General features: G+C 43.3%; 1 protein-coding gene across 1 annotated transcript in view; it reads right to left on the reverse strand.

The window, feature by feature from the left end:
* The window catches only part of mapkbp1 (mitogen-activated protein kinase binding protein 1), a 76716-nt gene that overhangs the window by 54471 nt on the left and 3874 nt on the right, over positions 1-18371 (reverse strand). Inside the window, exon 2 of the mRNA XM_084044651.1 lies at positions 10517-10608. Within this exon, the coding sequence (XP_083900777.1) occupies positions 10517-10608 (92 nt within the window). The remainder of the gene's footprint in view (positions 1-10516; positions 10609-18371) is intronic.

Below are 18371 nucleotides of genomic sequence, written 5' to 3' on the forward strand. Positions count from 1 at the left end.
GACTTTGACCTCTTTATTGATAATAAACATATTGTTGCAGGCGGGGCAGAAACCTCTGATCTCCATATTCTAACTTTTTGTGTTTTTTTCTCCACCGTAAATGAACGCCCTACTCGATCATACTACAGCATCACACAAAAGCATTAAAAGCAGCAGATCTACAAGCTCATCTGCTACTTTTGATGCTTCCTGAAAAGTAACAGTTTTGGACATAATGAGGTTTCCACCCGACAGAGACGATAGGTATTGTCACACCATAGACCAATTATTTGTGTACCAACATTGAGACTGAACACACAGGTGATTGTTTCATGCAATCAATTCCCAACATAGGGTGCGTTCGGAAATACAGCAATGAGCGCACTGGCCAATACAAACTAATAGGCGAGTGCGCTCCGGTGCGCAATTTCCGAACGCACCCTTGGTGCCGGACCTGCGCGCGCAATACTGGTTCTTATCGCTTGCAACCAGTCTGTTAAGGCATTGGTTCTTTGGGTCCGGGGACCCCCAGGGGTACTTGAGGGGGTTCCAGGTGGTCCCCAGCTAAATGATGGATAGGAACCAAATGGACCCTTGTGGGTCTGTAACTCTGAGAGTGTCCAAATGGAACCAAATGGACCCTAACGGGTCCATTTGGTTCCATTTGGACACTCTCAGAGTTACATTAACATTGATTTTACAATATAAATTGGGGTGGCAGAGATAGAAATGCCACTAAATGGGGGTCCGTAGCCCTAATGCATGTCAAACTGGGGGTCCTTGAAATTAAAATGGTTGCGAATCACTGCTAGAGCCGTAAAAATCGTCTCTTATGGGGGTCCCTGGCATATCTTTTCAAATGGGGGTCCGCGGGCTAATAAGTGTCAATTTGGGGGTCCTTGACATGAAAAGGTTTGAGAACCACTGTGTTAAGGGGTCTATTATCAAAAGGATAAAACGCAAGAAAGCCAGCGGGCTTTATTTCAATGGCGGTCCTTTCACATGTACTGTATATGTGCTAATTATGCACTGATGCATGATGTGATGTGTGAGTGTGTGTATTTGCACTCAAGTCCACCACACACCCACTGGTGCAACAAAAAAATAAAGTCCTTGTGCATGTCAGTCTGAGCACCCATAGGTCGGTGCAAAAAAAAAATATCCTTGAGGTAAAAGTGTGGGTGTGCCTTCCACAATGTCTGGTGGGTAGGGGGGGGGGGGGGAGATACCTGAGAAATACAGGCTGGAAGGGGGGGGGACAACCTGTTCATCCACACCTCTTTCTCTCACTCTCTCCCCTTCTCCACAGTCCCACTGACCCAGTTTGTAGCTGTTCTGTTCTGTTCCATGCTGTGCCATTTCCATTTCACGCCATTAAATTCATAATTCAACTAGAAAAAAAGGTGTCTCCCGCCAGCCGTTGCAGTTTTAACCCATTAAAGACCTGAGGCCGACTCTATACAAATGCCTTCTAAATCTCTAAAATCAGTGGTTCTCAAACTTCTTCGTGCCAAGGAACGCCCGAATTGATACGCATTTGGCCGCGGACCCCGCCGGAAGAGAAGATTTTGTTTAAAAAAATGCAAAATTATTAAAATAAACACTATTTTTATAATCAACTATCATGCACTATCAAAAATAGCAGATGTACAAGCTCGTGAGCTAACCACTGCTCTAAACCACCGTTCTAAATCCTAAGAGTTTCCTGAAAATATTATATATACTATATATTGCTGTAGCTAAAATGTAAAATGAGATTCTTTCCCGGTTTTAATGGGTTAAAACACAAGCTTGTAAAAAATTTACTGTTTTTTGGGACAGGCTGTGTCTATTAGCAGCAGATGCATTAGCATTCTCTTTTAGTAGGCTACAGAGGTGTTAAAACCCCTGCTATGTGCAGCTGGAGTTCACCTTCACTTATATTGCGTTTGTTGAGCTTGCATTAGTTTATAGATACTTCTGTGTGAACAGGACTTATCGGGGCCACTCCTTCATATATAGGCTGTGTGCATAACTCTAGCTATAGTCCCGGGTTTCCAAAAAGGTGGCAAATTATTCCGGTTCAGTGTCCCATATAGCTTGGTATATAATCCAAGGCCAAAAAAATAGAAAGACCTGCAATCTCCCGTATCTGCGTGAAGCATAGGTGGCCGGCTGGCCGCCTTTTTATGAGACCGCAAGCAGGTTGGAGTCATAATTATTTTATTAGAGTCTATTATAAGAGTGAACGTGAACACAGCTTCTGAACCATTCTTTAGCCCCATGGTCACTGAACTAAAGTGGACGCAGCGCGTCACTTTGTCCCACGCTGTGAGCTTGTACGTCTGCTATTTTTGGAAAATCTTCAAAACATGAATACGTTTGAGAGCTACTGCTGTATGCCACCTTCTGTAAACCCGGGACTACAGTTATTCACAGAGCCTGTAGTACAGACAATAGGTCTGCACTTAATGCATTCACAAAAATATTAAATAACATACAGTAGTTGACATTGACAGATTGTAAACAAATGTGTGTGAAATGTCTTCCTTGGCCTACTAGAACCGTGCAGAAAACGTTTGCCACCAATTGGTCCAGCGATTTGCAAGATTAGCTCTGGAACCATCCACACACTCACACACAAACTCTCAACATAATCTCTCACCCCACCTTCGACTGGCAGAGACAACAATGAAATTCTATGTTTTCTACATTTACTTACTGGAATCAAACCTGTGAATAACACAAGTTAAAAACAGAGAGAGAGAGGCTTGAATGTAGGGAGACAGCAGCGCAGCTGAGAGTGAGACAGTGTAGGAGAGACAGACAGCAGCGCAGCTGAGAGTGAGACAGTGTAGGAGAGACAGACAGCAGCGCAGCTGAGAGTGAGACAGTGTAGGAGAGACAGACAGCAGCACAGCTGAGAGAGAGACAGTGTAGGAGAGACAGACAGTAGCACAGCTGAAAGGGAGACAGTATAGGAGAGACAGTAGGAAAGCTGAGAGAGACAGTGTAGGAGAGACAATAAGACAGATGAACAGTGGAGGAGAGACAGTAGAAAAGAAGAGAGAGAGACAGTATAGGAGAGACAGTAGAAAAGCAGAGAGAGACAGTAGGACATGAGACAGTGTAGAAGAGAGAGTATAAAAACAGAGAGAGCGACAGTGTAGGAGAGACAGTAAGACAGATGAGACAGTGTAGGAGAAACAGTAGAATAGCAGAGGGAGAGACAGGAGACAGGAGAGACATACGGTAGGACAGCTGAGAGAGAGAGAGACAGTGTAGTGTATGAAACATATACAGGTACTAGGGATGGGTCAGAATGATCGAAAAAACATTTTGGGGATAAAAATCGAATATTAAAAGAAAGATATAAAAAATATTTGTTTCCCTGTTGTAAAGGCTATATAACGAATATTCGAATAATCGTTATTAATAGAATTATAGTAATAGAATTTCATTTTGGTCACTTTTACACACATCAGATGCTACCACTCCATCCAGTCTGACAGGTTTTTTCATGTCAGAGAAACCTGACACCACCACAGCACACAGCAGTACAAAGGGCCCCCAGGGGCCACATCACTCTGTCATCTGTCACACTCAACAGGTAACAGGTGTGTGTGTGTGTGTGTGTGTGTGTGTGTGTGTGTGTGTGTGTGTGTGTGTGTGTGTGTGTGTGTGTGTGTGTGTGTGTGTGTGTGTGTGCGTGCGTAACCCATTAAGACCTGAAGCTGATTCTACAAATGTCGTCTAAATACCGACTGTTTAAAAAAAACAACTTTTGCATATTTGTCAAGGACCCCCAAAATGATATGTATTTGGCCGTGGACCACCCATCTCAAAATATTTCGTTCCAGGGACGCCCTCAGAAGCAAAGAATATTAAAAGAATTAAAAGAATATATATATATATATATATATATATATATATATATATATATATATATATATATATATATATATATATATATATATATATATACACACTATATATTCACAGATTTGCACACATTAAGATTCAGATTTCTTTGGGCTATTCAAAAATAGCAGATCTACAAGCTCGTAGCGCACTTGACACAGATGCGTTCCCAGTCGTAATGGGTTGATTCATACAGAGAGCTCATGGGAATCCTATGCACCTTAAACCGTTCTTCGTTTTGGTCTCACTCAGCGTCCAGTGTGTGTGTTAGGGTTTAACATTTTCCGGGATATAGCTAATTTTAATTCCCGGGAATTTTCAGACCTTTTCCCGGGCTTCCCGGGAATTCCTGTTAAAGTGTAAAAAAAAAAAGTGCCCACTAAAATGCATTTATATGTAGATACTTAAATAGCCAATTTTACATCGAGGTGCCCAAATGTCCCCATTGTGTTCACGGTCCACCTATGAACTTGCACTAAGAATGACTTAAGTTGATTTTTTAAATCAATAAATATAGTATTTCTCAATTGGCCTGGCTTGGCGCAAGTTGGCGGAGATCTGCCCTGTTGCGCAGCAGCATACAGCAGCAGGAGAAGACAATTAACTTAAACGAGGACCTGCGCTGTGCACCCAGAACGCACTCAAACAATGTCAAACTATCACATTCTAGCGTTTCACTTCATGTTGAATCTCAACTAGTCAACTGGTGTCTACCGTATTGATAGCAGAGGAAACAGTGAAATCAGCGTGCGCAGGGCAGGCATGGGGCATCACGGCCACGTGTGTTTTATTTTGTTCATTACTGTTACATTCAGTGCGTTCCATATTGGTTCACAACGGGACGATGGGACCCTGCCCTGGTCGGCAACGCGGCAAGTAACTTGGCTAATTATAATAGTAATTCCTCCGTGCTGTAGATAGGCCTATCTACTAATTAGTATTCATTTCTAACAAGAAAAAAAAGAACACCGGGATCCCGGGAACTGAAGTCAGTTCCCGGGACCGTAAATAACCTCGGAATTCCCGGGATTCCCGCATCCCGGGAATCCTGGTGTTAAACCCTAGTGTGTGAGTGTGTGTGTGTGTGTGTGTGTGTGTGTGTGTGTGTGTGTGTGTGTGTGTGTGTGCAAAGGTTTTACAACAAACGCATGACCTTTTACATCATCACTTGACAACGACGCAGGTGTGCCGAGCAGCCGGAACAAAGTCTGCTGCCCCCCCAGCCGGGCGGTTTCACTCAGCCGCGCCCCGGCCAGCCTCGAGGCCTTGAATGTCGACGAGCCGTGCCGTCCAAGTGTACATAATAGTTTATGACGTGAAAACCAATTCCAAACAAGCGATCCCTCCTATGTTCCGTCACATGGGGCCCAGGGGGGAGACTCACAGGGATCCTTGAAAGCAGTGGTTTTCAACCGGTGGTCCGGGGACCACCAGTGGTCCTTGGGGTGGTTCCAGGTGGTCCCCAGCTAAATGTGATGTAGAGTTGGTAACCAAATGGACCCCTATAGATCTTTAACTCTTGAGAGCGTAAAATGAAACCAAATGGACCCTTCCGGGTCCATTTGGTTTCATTTTACGCTCTCAAGAGTTAAATTCTTGTTAAACATCTACATTACTTAATTAGATAATTGTTATTTTTGATCAACGTTTGCCTGTCATCTCACCTATGGTACCAACATCAGTACAGCATGGATTTGTGGACAAAATCTTATCCAACAATGACAAAATATTCTAAGTATGAGAGGCTACTCATCAAATGGTGGTCCCTGGCTCAAATGCCGAATAAATAATGGACCTTGATGTGAAAAGGGTTGAAAACCACTGCTTGAAAGGATTCAAGGGATTCCCTGCTAAATGTTTGATAGTTAATATTCACCATTAACCCATTTTCAATTTTTGACAAACTTTATTTTGCACTTTTTGACAAACTATTGGTTAAATCATCGGTAATCCGCGGACTAGGACTCTCCAAATTCGGTATTGGCATCGACTCAAAAATCGGGCATTGGTTTGACTCTAGTAGACAGATTTTTACTGGAAATTGGGGGGGGTGCGGGGGTGCATTTCCAGTTAGAGATCATTGGTATAGATAACTGGTTTATATAGACAAACTTGTTTGTCCACAAATGAAAATAATGGTCTTTAGACCGCATGTTGTTTAGACAGTTCTTCAAGGTTTGATGTCCTATAGTTTATTTGAAGCACTTAACTGTTTTATTTGCACTCTACTTATGTGACTATCCGCTCAATCCACTTATTTACCCTGTCCTGTGTTGACTAGTATAGGGTGGAAGCCACTTACTCTGATCTTACCCTTTGTAAGTCACTCTGGATAAGAGCCGTTTGCTAAATGCCTCTAAAATAGCTGAGCTGTAGCACTGCAGCTATTCCACCTTTAAAGGGATAGTTATTTTCTGTCGCATTCCAAAGCCAATAATGTGATGACCACCGGACCGGTAGGCAGCGGTTCCGGTAGGAGACACAAAGGAGACTCTTTGTGTCTCCTACCGGAACCGCTGCCGGTCATCAAATTATTGGCAAATTATTGGCTTATGAATGTGATAAAAACAAAAAAAAATATCCATGAATTCAAGTCTCCATGGGGTGAGTAATCGATAGAAAAAAATACATTTTGGGGTGAACTATCCCTGGGTTTACTATGACTCCTGTCTTAGCATCATCTGTCGGTCTTGTGTCTGTCTCACAATTATTTCAGTCAATTACAATTATTTAGCATAATCGTTGGAATGGTTTCCACTGATCTGTATAAGAACAGCTGGATGTAATGAACAGAACTGTCCTATTTACATCACTATTTCCACGATGAACCACTTTCAACCTGGTGTCCCTATTCTGGGCTTTTTTAGGGCGAGAAATAAAAATAAAAAAATGATAAAAAATGTTCAAACATTTTCAAAAATAGTAAAAATAGCAGATCTACAAGCACTATGAATGTATGAAGATTGTTTAAGTATTACATTATGGTGCTCGTCATTCATTTTGATTATTGCTCCAGGTCACTAGTACATACAGTAGTAAGTACAAGCCATTCTCTGGTTTTATGACGAGCCTGTGAGTGTGTATGAGACATGTGAGGACCTGGTGTTGACCCTGGACCCCACATGTGTGGAACAACACCACACGCTGACGTGTGTGTGTGTGTGTGTGTGTGTGTGTGTGTGTGTGTGTGTGTGTGTGTGTGTGTGTGTGTGTGTGTGTGTGTGTGTGTGTGTGTGTGTGTGTGTGTGTGTTCTGCGAGGCAGTCCCTCTGCATCACATGGTGGCTTTGATCTCATTATTTCATTAGTCTTTAAAGCTCTGCGCGTGTGTGTGTGTGTGTGTGTGTGTGTGTGTGTGTGTGTGTGTGTGTGTGTGTGTGTGTGTGTGTGTGTGTGTGTGTGTGTGTGTGTGTGTGTGTGTGTGTGTGAGAGAGAGAGACAGAGAGACAGACAGAGAGAGAGACAGAGTCAGAAATAGTGACATTCCATCAGCAGCTTTATGTGCAGTTTGTATGGAGCTCATGTTAGCTATATAAACATTACATAAGGAGGGGCATGCGTGCGTGCACGCACACGCACACACACACACACACACACACACACACACACACAGCTGCAGTGCATTTCTCTTCCACAACAACAGACCATCATTCACACCTCTCTCTCTCTCCCTCTCAACGCTGAGCTGGCACTTTGTCTCTCTAAATAACAGATAGAGCTTTAACCTCAACACACAAGAGAGAGAGAGAGCTTTAACCTCAACACACACACGAGAGAGAGAGAGAGAGAGAGAGAGAGAGAGAGAGAGAGAGAGAGAGAGAGAGAGAGAGAGAGAGAGAGAGAGAGAGAGAGAGAGAGAGAGAGAGCGAGAGAGGGGGAGAGAGAGTAGAGAGAGCGAGTAGAGTGTGAGAGTGAGAGTGAGAGTGAGAGTGAGTGAGAGAGAGAGAGAGAGAGAGAGAGAGAGAGAGAGAGAGAGAAAGAGAGAGAGACTTGGAGACAGAGAGAAGGAATTCCCACATGGTTGGCAACATATTGCACATTCCTCAAAGATGAGTCTGGTTAACATCCGACAGTAGAGCTACACCACTACACCTAGCAGTATAACTACAGCTGCTGTAACATACAACAGAACTACAACTACTGTAACAACAGAACTACAGCTACTGTAACATACAACAGAAACAAGCCTAGCAGAACTAGTTATCATCAGTAGCTGGTCTCAACGTTTGGCAATGTACTGCCTTGTAGCACTGTTGCCAGGTCTATAAAAACAAGCCCAAAAGAAGCGACTAGGCTACGGCTATTTGAAATAGCCGATCTACAAAATAGCCGATCTACAACCCGCAACTACCAATAGCAACAAGCAACTTTACAGAAAAACAAGCCCAAAGTCACTTGTAATAAGCAGACCTGGCAACACTGCCTAGTAGCCCAGGTGCCCAGTTCCCAGAGACCCTGCAGGAGTCCAGGCAGTGTAGCTCTAAAAGTTCCTCCTATTTGTTCATATTTACAAGGTCCATGGTTCAGAAGAGGGCTGTATTGCATCCATAGAAATCATGTTAAAACTTGGTCGTGTCCCCCAGCGTTACGTTCACTTCAAAGCGCACACCTGATAACACGGGTGGGATAATGAGCTGAGAGCATTGCTCACATCTCAGTCTTGGACAAGGCTTAGGAACATAATAGTATGCGTTTGTATAGCAGTGGCAGCCACACAAGCACAAACGACGTGACTCCACTTGCCTGTAGTTCAAAGAGTAGTAAGACTCTGTGATAACAGGGAGAACCTTGTAAACGTTCATTCCCAAATAGGCCCCAATATAAGCTCTCTATTTGTACACAGTGGGTTCATTCAAGGCTGAGTTCACAGACAGCGTTGTACTTGGTTCAAATCAGTGCTGCAGCCAAACAGTGCGACTCCACACTATACACAGAGAGCAAAGAATAAACGCTCCACAAAAGGCCTTAAAAACAAGGCTCCAGACGTCCCAAAACAAACTGGTCAGGCTACTTGCTTGGCCTTGCATCTACAACTCATCTAACGCCTGCTCACTTTGCTAGGGTGGGATGGCTCAGGGTAGAGCAGTGGTTTTCAACCTTTTTTGCGTCAAGGACCCCCAAATTGACACACATTAGCCCAGGGACCCCCATTTGAAAAGTTATGCCAGGGACCCCCAATAAGAGACGATTTTTATGGCTCTAGCAGTGATTCTCAACCATTTCAATTTCAAGGACCCCCAGTTTAACATGCATTAGGCTACAGACCCCCATTTAATGGCATTTCTATCTCTGGGACCCCAATTTGTATTATAACATCAATGTTAATTTAACTCTGAGAGTGTACAAATGGAACCAAATGGACCCGTTAGGGTCCATTTGGTTCCATTTGTTACACTCTCAGAGTTACAGACCCATAAGGGTCCATTTGGTTCCTAACTATCATTTAGCTGGGGACCCCCTGGAACTCCCTCAAGGACCACTGGTGGTCCCCAGACCACTGGTTGAAAACCACTGGGGTAGTGGACAGAGTACAGCAACTTGCCATGGGCCTGGTCAACAAGATACGCTACACCACAAAGACGCCTAAGTACCTGTCAAACTACTTCAAAAACGTCAAAATGACGTCCACAAACACAACACCAGAGGGAGCTCCACTAATCATGTTCAACCCAGATTTGGCTCAAACACAGGATTACATTTTTTCTACTGCTATGCCACAAAAATGTGGAATGCCCTACCAACAGTCATAAAGACATGTGGATCCTTAAAAAAACGCTGTAAAAGAGCACTTGGGGACTGCAATTGGGAACCGGCCCCTGTAAAAAGTCAAAGCCTGCCTGAACTGTACTTCCCTGTGCTTGTCTTTGCAAACCATTAATAGCGTATTCAATCAATCAATGACTTTATTCCTTAATCTGTCCTGAGATCAGCATGGACTCATGTCACGTCAAATGCACATGCTGTATATGGATGGAGATCAAAATGCACAGATGTCATATACACAACATAAACCAAATGCACATGTATGGACAATTTTCATCTGGGCTGATGTCAGACACAATGGAAATCATGCATTATTAGATAACAAAAAAAAAGATGAACACCGTTTTGCGACTTGAGCAAAAAAAAAACCACTCACTTTATTCCTGTACGGAAAGAAAAAAAACAGAACACTGTCCTACACCACTACCGCTGATGTTTTTAGTTCACACAACCACACACACACACACACACACACACCACATAATGTTAGATACAAGCTTCCTGTATGAACATGCATCAGCTGTTTGTAATGGAAACTAGAGATGAGCAGGGCTAGTCTATTAAATCATTCAATCCGGGAACGCATCCGTGTCATTTTTAGATTTCTTTGGCTATTCAAAAAATAGCAGATATACAAGCTCATACCGCGGCACCGAGCACTTAAGTCTGCAGCTATGTTGCTATACAGCACAGTGTACGATAAGGTCAACCTGACATGTTTTTTACCCTTCTGTGTAGTTTTTAAAACAGTACAGGAAAATAGAATACTAAATCAGTTACGGTTTCATGCCCCTTTAAACGGTGGTGTGTGCATGTGTGTGTGCACGTGTGTGTGTGTGTGTGTGTGTGTGTGTGTGTGTGTCTCTCTCTCTTACCCTGCAGGATAAGCTACCAGTCCAGTCCGGGGGTCACAGGCCAGCGCTCGATTCCCCGGAGCCGTGATTCCCAAAACCTTCTCTAAGGTCACCTGGGGGGGGAGAGGTCACATAGGTCAATGACATCATTCTTGTTGTTATGTTACGTTATCAGTCTGTGTGGAACGCAGATGCACGCACGTGCGCACACGCGCGTGCCCACACACACACACGCACGCACGCACACACAGCTGAGAAATGAAAGACAGAGATAAACACGTGGGCTTATAGTTACTGTATTTTCATAATCAATTATTGTTTTGATTATTTGACAGAGGCGCGCGCACGCACGCACGCACGCACGCACGCACACACACACACACACACACACACACACACACACACACACACACACACACACACACACACACACACACACACACACACACACACACACACACACACACACACACACACACACACACACACACACACACACACACACACACACACACACACACACACACACACACACACACACACACCTGAGCGATGAAAGACAGAGAGATAAACATGTGGGCTTATAGTTATTTTCATAATCAATTATTGTTTTGATTATTTGACAGTACATGGATGAGGGTGAAATAAGGTAATAAAAGCACACAATGAGGGCGAATGCTCTCGACATGTTACCGGAACATCAGGATATTGTTTAATATGCTTAACGCGGCCAGTCGGAACTGAACCTTTTATTTCATAACATGAAACAAGGAGCAGCATTCACATTTTGGTAAACACCACGTATTTAGAAATACCTATAAATACCTAAATTCTATTCAGTTCATTTTCTGTCCAGAGTTGGGACAGTGGTAGATGGTGTGTGTGTGGTACAGTAGGTTTGCTCTTTGGTTTCCATGTGGAAAGACCCAGGTCCTGGGTCAAGAAAAGGTGTTTGTTATGGCTTTTTAAAGTTCAGCTGCTGTTGATGGTACATCAGTCAGTGTGTTTACAGAAGAGGCACTGGCCTGTAGAATCTTTGTTGATGTTGTCACTGTCGAGCAGAAACATTGTATCTCTCTATATTTCTACTTTTTTATGTTTTATTCGTAAATGAATGCCCTAGTTCATCATATAAGAGCGTCACACAAAAGTAGTGAAAATAGCCGAGTTACAAGGTCACAACGCCATTAAGACCTGGAACGCATCTGTGTCACTTTTTGATTTGAGCTAAAAAGCATTATTTTACACTTTGGTTATGCCGCGCTACGAGCTTGTAGATCTGCTATTTTTGAAACATCATGAAAATGTGTGCAAAACTTTGAATATATTATATATTGTTTTAAAGTGAACATTTTTAACTCAAATCTTTGCTTCTGGGGGGTCCCTGGAACAAAATATTTTGAGATGGGGGTCCGCAGCAAAATACATATAAGTTTGGGGGTCCTTGAAATGGAAAAGTTAGTGCACCACTGATATAGAAACATACGTTTTTTCAGAATTCGGGATTTAGAAGACATTTGTAGAATCGGCTTCAGGTCTTAATGGGTTAAATAACAAAGAAACAGTTTTGGACATGCTAAGGTTTCCACCCGATAGTGACAATACGATGTCTAAAACCTTGTTGTCGTACCATTTGACCTTAAAAGCACTGTATGTTGTTGTTCGTGGCAGTACGGTAGAGCTGCGCTCTGATTGGTCAATTAAGTTTAGTAGAAACGCCTCGCTTCACATTGAAGTTAACACACTAGCTAATTTAATCAACACCCCCGCCCACACACACACACACACAGACTTTTGTCTGTATGGTCATGATTTAGTAGTATTTTCTCCGTCAAGCTGTTTAATCTATTGACTTAATTGATATAAATAAAGTTGTGCCTCTGTCGGGCATAAAACATGTATGTCCAAAACAAGTTACTTTATGGAAAGAAGAACCTGTATTCCAATGGAACCAATTTATTATTATTGGTTATTATTCAGGTCACAAGAAGCTCTTTTTTATACTTTATTGGTTTTCATTGGTTTCAAAAATAGTGAAAATAGCAGATCTACAAGCTCACAACTCAAAAAGCAGAAATATGGATACAAGAGGTTTCTGTACGACAGCAACGATATATTAAGTGTGTTTGAAGTGCAGTTAGTTACAGATTAAAACAGTCATGTATATTCTCAGCAAACAAATCATACACTCATTCCGGCTACTATGTCTGCTACCAAGGACACACACACACACACACACACACACACACACACACACACACACACACACACACACTTGACTTTGAACGGGTCCTAACGAGGGAGGCCATCTCCTTTAACGACTATGAGCATAACGAGCTGTCACAGCCAATCAGAATCTCTGTCTTTGACCTCGTAAAACCGTTATACTTAGTTGACCAGGGTCTCCCAGGCCTATGAGGTCCGCCCCTTTTCCCTCTCAGCACCACATATCTTCGCAAAAAGAAAAAACATAGCCGATCTACAAGCTCACAACACATCACAAGTTGACGCGTCGTATGCTTGCAGAGGGACATTTTTTTTTGTCAAAGACGTTTGTATTGTAGTCAACTACTGAATGCAATAGGATTTAACAGGCTGCTAAGGCTCGACTGACTGTTTTCTACACCAACCGTGTAAAAATGTTTTCTAAACAGTTTTTTGAAAAAAAAAATCAAAAAAAGAATTGTTCAGGATTTTTCAAAAATAGCAGATCTACAAGCTCATAGTGCGGCACTCTGTGCCGCGCTATGAGCTTGTATATCTGCTATTTTTGAATAGCCAAAGAAATCTAAAGTGACATGATGATGATGATCGTCATCATCGTTTCTATGTTGAGAAAGGTTCTTACATTTTGAAACGTTTTTTAAAAACACAGTGGTTTAGCCCAGGGGTTCCCAAAGTAGGGGTCGCGACCCCACTTGGGGTCGCGGGAGACTGACGTGGGGTCGCGAAATTATTTTGGGTCATTAAAAAAAAAAAAAAGAAAAAGTTTTTTTTTACTTTTTTTTTTTTTTACTTTAAATTCAACAGAATGGATGAAATACCATCTAAAATGATCACAAATGGTACATTTTACCATTTTAACACATTACAAATGCACACCGAACGTGCAAGTTTATGTGCATAAATGACCTCCAGGTTTAGGTGGGGTCGCGAGTCAATTTCCGCCTTATTTTGGGGTCGCGGGCTGAAAAGTTTGGGAACCCATGGTTTAGCCGATCTACAAGGTCACAGCAGGTCGTGATGTGACACACTGTGAGCTTGTAGATCGGCTATTTCCACTATTTCGTAACACATTTTGAGTATAACATAACATGGCGTATTTTGGCCATAATACATCGATTTAGATTAGATTATTTGTGTATTTAAGTTTTTGTCATATCTGTCCCGTGCAACTCTAGTTTGCAGGGCGTAAAAGCCACACAATGAAATAGTTAATCACAATTATTTATATGACAATTAATCGTCAAGTAAAATGTCTTAATCGTGACAGCTCCGTGTGTGTGTGTGTGTGTGTGTGTGTGTGTGTGTGTGTGTGTGTGTGTGTGTGTGTGTGTGTGTGTGTGTGTGTGTGTTAACAGGGCTAAGCTCACAGCGGTTGTGTTGATCTCAGGTTTAAAATCCAGGATGGAGACACTGAGTCAGTCAGAGCACACACCTCCTCTCACATGACTCTCTCTCTCTCCAACACATCCCCCCTTCACACACACACACACACACACACACACACACACACACACATCTCCCTCTTCCTCTCACTACTGCACACAGACAGACGGGTGGGGGAGAAGCACCAACAAGGCAGAGACATGGAAAATAAGAATAGGGCAAGACAGACAGACACAGACAGACAGAACCAGTATTGACAGAATGATAGAAACATGCAGGGGTCACTGGTGTTTCTGAATACAGATGTTATGTAACACATTCATATTCATTTTCACAGAACTCAACCTGAGTGAAGGATATGTGTGACTGTGTACGTATGTTATCTGAAGCTCATATTAGAACCAGATTAACAGGAATACACACACACACACACACAGCTATATTATACACAATTGCACACAAACAACCACACAGACATACTGTATTTATGCACGGCACGCACGCACATTATACACATCCCAAACACACAGGCACCTGACACCTTATTGTTTAGAATTGTACATAAACACATTAAAATGTATTATTTATTTATTTGAGGTAGGACTGATGCACACACAGCAGCTAACAAAGGCAACTACATTGTTCGAATTGTATTTTCAGTGCTTTTTTTAACTGCCATTTTTTGGCCATTTATTCATGTCGCTGCAATGTTGAGGAGCCAAAACCCATGAATCTCACCCTCTTTATACGTGTGAGATGTAACAATATAGAATGTTGATTCTAGAGCTGCCAGCCTGCAGCTACAGTAACATTGTATTCCCTGTAAACAGACTGGATCTATAAACCACAGATACTGGAAGATCCTTCAGGGCGCACACACACACACACACACACACACACACACACACACACACACACACACACACACACACACACACACACACACACACACACACACACACACACACACACACACACACACACACACACACACAGCTATGACCTAAAACATGGAGCAGGTAGGAGAGATTTCAAAATCTATACAGCTTTGAATGGTTAGGGTCAAAATACATGCATGATCTTGTGCGATATCATGAACCACCCAGACTTCAGAGAATTGCTCGCCTTGTTGTTGTGCTTTATGTGCTTTACAAATAAAATTGCCTTGCCGAGGACAGCATATAGGAGAGACAGACAGAAGGAAAGCTGAGAGAGAGTCACTGACAGTGTAGGAAAGTTGGACAGTAGGACAGAGGAGAGGGAGACGGTGTAGGACAAGGGTTCCAAAACTGTTCAGGCCGCGACCCCCCTAAATAATCATATTTGAACTGGGGACCCCCCCAAAATAATCATGTTTGAACTGTCGTAGCAGAGACAGACAGTAGGCCAGCTGAGAGGGAGACAGCATAGCAGAGCTTGTAGATCTGCTACTTTTGACGTTTTTGTGTGACGCTGTAGTGTGATCATTGTCCTCTGCAGGTCAGCCTGTCAGTGGACCTGATGTGGACTCATGTAATGGGTCTGATTGGACCTCAAGGACAGAACGAGCACAAACACTCACAACCTATCATTCTGAGTCGCTCTCATTTAGCACTGGATCCCACACGCACGCGCGCTCGCACACACGCACGCACGCACGCACGCACGCACGCACGCACACACACATCTGAGAAACAAAGGGTCCAGTTCTCAAGGAGCTACAACATCGTTAAAGTAAAGTACAGGAATTCCAAACTAAACACAGAGCGACAGACAGTCTCCTATAGGCTATAGGGCAGTGGTTCCCAAACCATTTAGCTCAAGACCCAAAAGAGGAATGTGATGTCTCCATGGCCGGGACCAAAAACTAGAGAAAATAGCAGATCTACAAGCTCACAACGCGTCACATAATATGCAATTTTTTTCACTACTTCGGATGTAGTATGAAATGTGTGTCAGTGACCGGCACTGAGAGACCAGATGAAGTTTGAACGTATCAAGACGCTACAGCCAATGACAGCGCATTGACACGGATGCCATGTTTCACTGTGTACAAGTAATTGTAATTTTTATAGACAGGCCATGAATAAAAAAAGGGGATATTGACTCGCAAAGTTACCCCACATAATGGGTCCCGACCCACTCTTAACCACTGTTTCCCAAACAGCGGTTCGGGACCCATGTTTGGGTCGCGGACCAATTGTTATGGCCCGAGAGTAAATGTCCCCTTTTTTTCGTTTACTATATTTAAAAAAAATGAAATATTGACTGAAAAAAAGTCAAAAATTATATTTACTCACGACCAATACAAATTGGTCCGCGACCCAAACATGGGTGCCGAACCAGTGCTCTACAGACGAATCCACAGACGCGCTGCCTGTAGGCAATCATAACTGCTCAGACACCACAGTTATGATTGCCCTTCTGTGGATTCGTCTATGGAGTGCACCTCCAAAAGCACTTGCCCTTCTACCCCTGGGGGGGGGGGGACCACAAATGCTTGAAGTTGAACAGAGTCATAGAAACGCTATCCATCCCACAGCTTCCTCGCGTCCTGACGGTTGCAAACCATGAATTAATTACACAGCCCTGGCTAGGCAACCTGCAGTGGCGGAGATATGCGCACCGTTTTTTCAATCCAAAAGGGAGAGGTTTTGTGGGCTCTGTGTATCATCGTTTGTTTTCCTCCCAACTTCAGGATCTTCAATGCTATCTGAGCCCTATTCGCTTGCAGAAGCAAATATTTGAGTTAAATATATTATACTCAAAGTTGTGCACACATTTTCACGATTTTTCAAAAATAGCAGATCTACAAGCTCATAGCGCGGCACTCGGTGCCGCGCTATGAGCTTGTATATCTGCTATTTTTGAATAGCCAAATAAAGTTTAAAAAGGTTAAGCTATAACTAGGCTAAGTTTGAACTAAGTGTGAGGTGGTGCAACTGGCCCCTGTGGAGATATTTTTTTGGTTCATTTCACCAAAGTTGGCTACTGCAGCTTTACTGCAGCAACATAATAGGTGCTGCTATTTTGGTCTCGGTTCATCCTCAGATTTATTATCGAGTTCATTCATTAATGTATCTCCATCCACCAGGCCGAAAAGTCTGGGAGGTGGAGAATGGAGATGATGTTATTATTGCCCCTGTCCGTCCGACCTGTCTGTGTGTACAAGCTGACCTCTCGGACACCGTGAAACTTTGCCCGCCCACACACACACACCCAGTTTGCACACACCTCAACTTGTTTAAAATCGGCCTTATGGTGGCACTACAACACACGTTGGCCTATAATAACTCTTGAACCATAGGTCGTACAAAAACTAAATGATTCATTGGATCATGACAACCCCCCCCCCCCCCCCCCCCTCCTCGTGAGTCATGAGACAATGTGACATTTACATTCACCCAGTCTCACACACATTCACACCGATGACAGAGGAAACCATGCAAGGCAGCAACCTGCTCATAGGGGAGCAGTTAGTGGTTTAGTTCAGGGGTCTTTAACCAGTGGTCCGGGGACCACCAGTGGTCCGTGGGGGGTGCCAGGGGGTCCCCAGCGAAATAACCTAGCGTCACAATCATTTTAACCGCTTAGCATTGGCTGTTAAAAAATAGCATATATACAAGCTCATAGCGCGGCACCGAGTGCACACACACTTTCCAATGCGAGAGGACCCGGGTTCCATTCCCGGGCAACCCAACCCAGCCTGCTATATTAGAGGTCTACACTCCGCTAGTGTTCAGATTGCACGTCAATGTTTGTCTGGTTGACATGACAACCAGTAGATCTGGTTATGTGCAATACATGGTTTAATCCACCTTCCGCTGTTATGAAACCTTCTGCAGGGAAACCATGGATGTGTTGTCATGCTCGCTGTGTGTGTGTGTGTGTGTGTGTGTGTGTGTGTGTGTGTGTGTGTGTGTGTGTGTGTGTGTGTGTGTGTGTGTGTGTGTGTGTGTGTGTGCGCCCACACGTTGTAGTCATGATAAACACAATCACACCAACAATCACTGTGGAATGTTGTTGCTGTAGATCTGGAGACAGGCTGTCTGTTTGTGTCTCTGTGACAGAGAAAATGCTATAAAGAAAGTTTGGCCGCGAACCCCCATCCCAAAATATGTTGTTCCAGGGACGACCAGAAGCACAGATCGGAGTTACAAATGTTGGCTGTAAAACATATATTTACACACGCGCGCGCACGCACACACACACACACACACACACACACACACACACACACACACACACACACACACACACACACACACACACACACACACACACACAC

Source organism: Gymnoscopelus microlampas, assembly GCF_963454915.1.
Source record: "Gymnoscopelus microlampas genome assembly, chromosome: 20".
Taxonomy (NCBI): domain Eukaryota; kingdom Metazoa; phylum Chordata; class Actinopteri; order Myctophiformes; family Myctophidae; genus Gymnoscopelus; species Gymnoscopelus microlampas.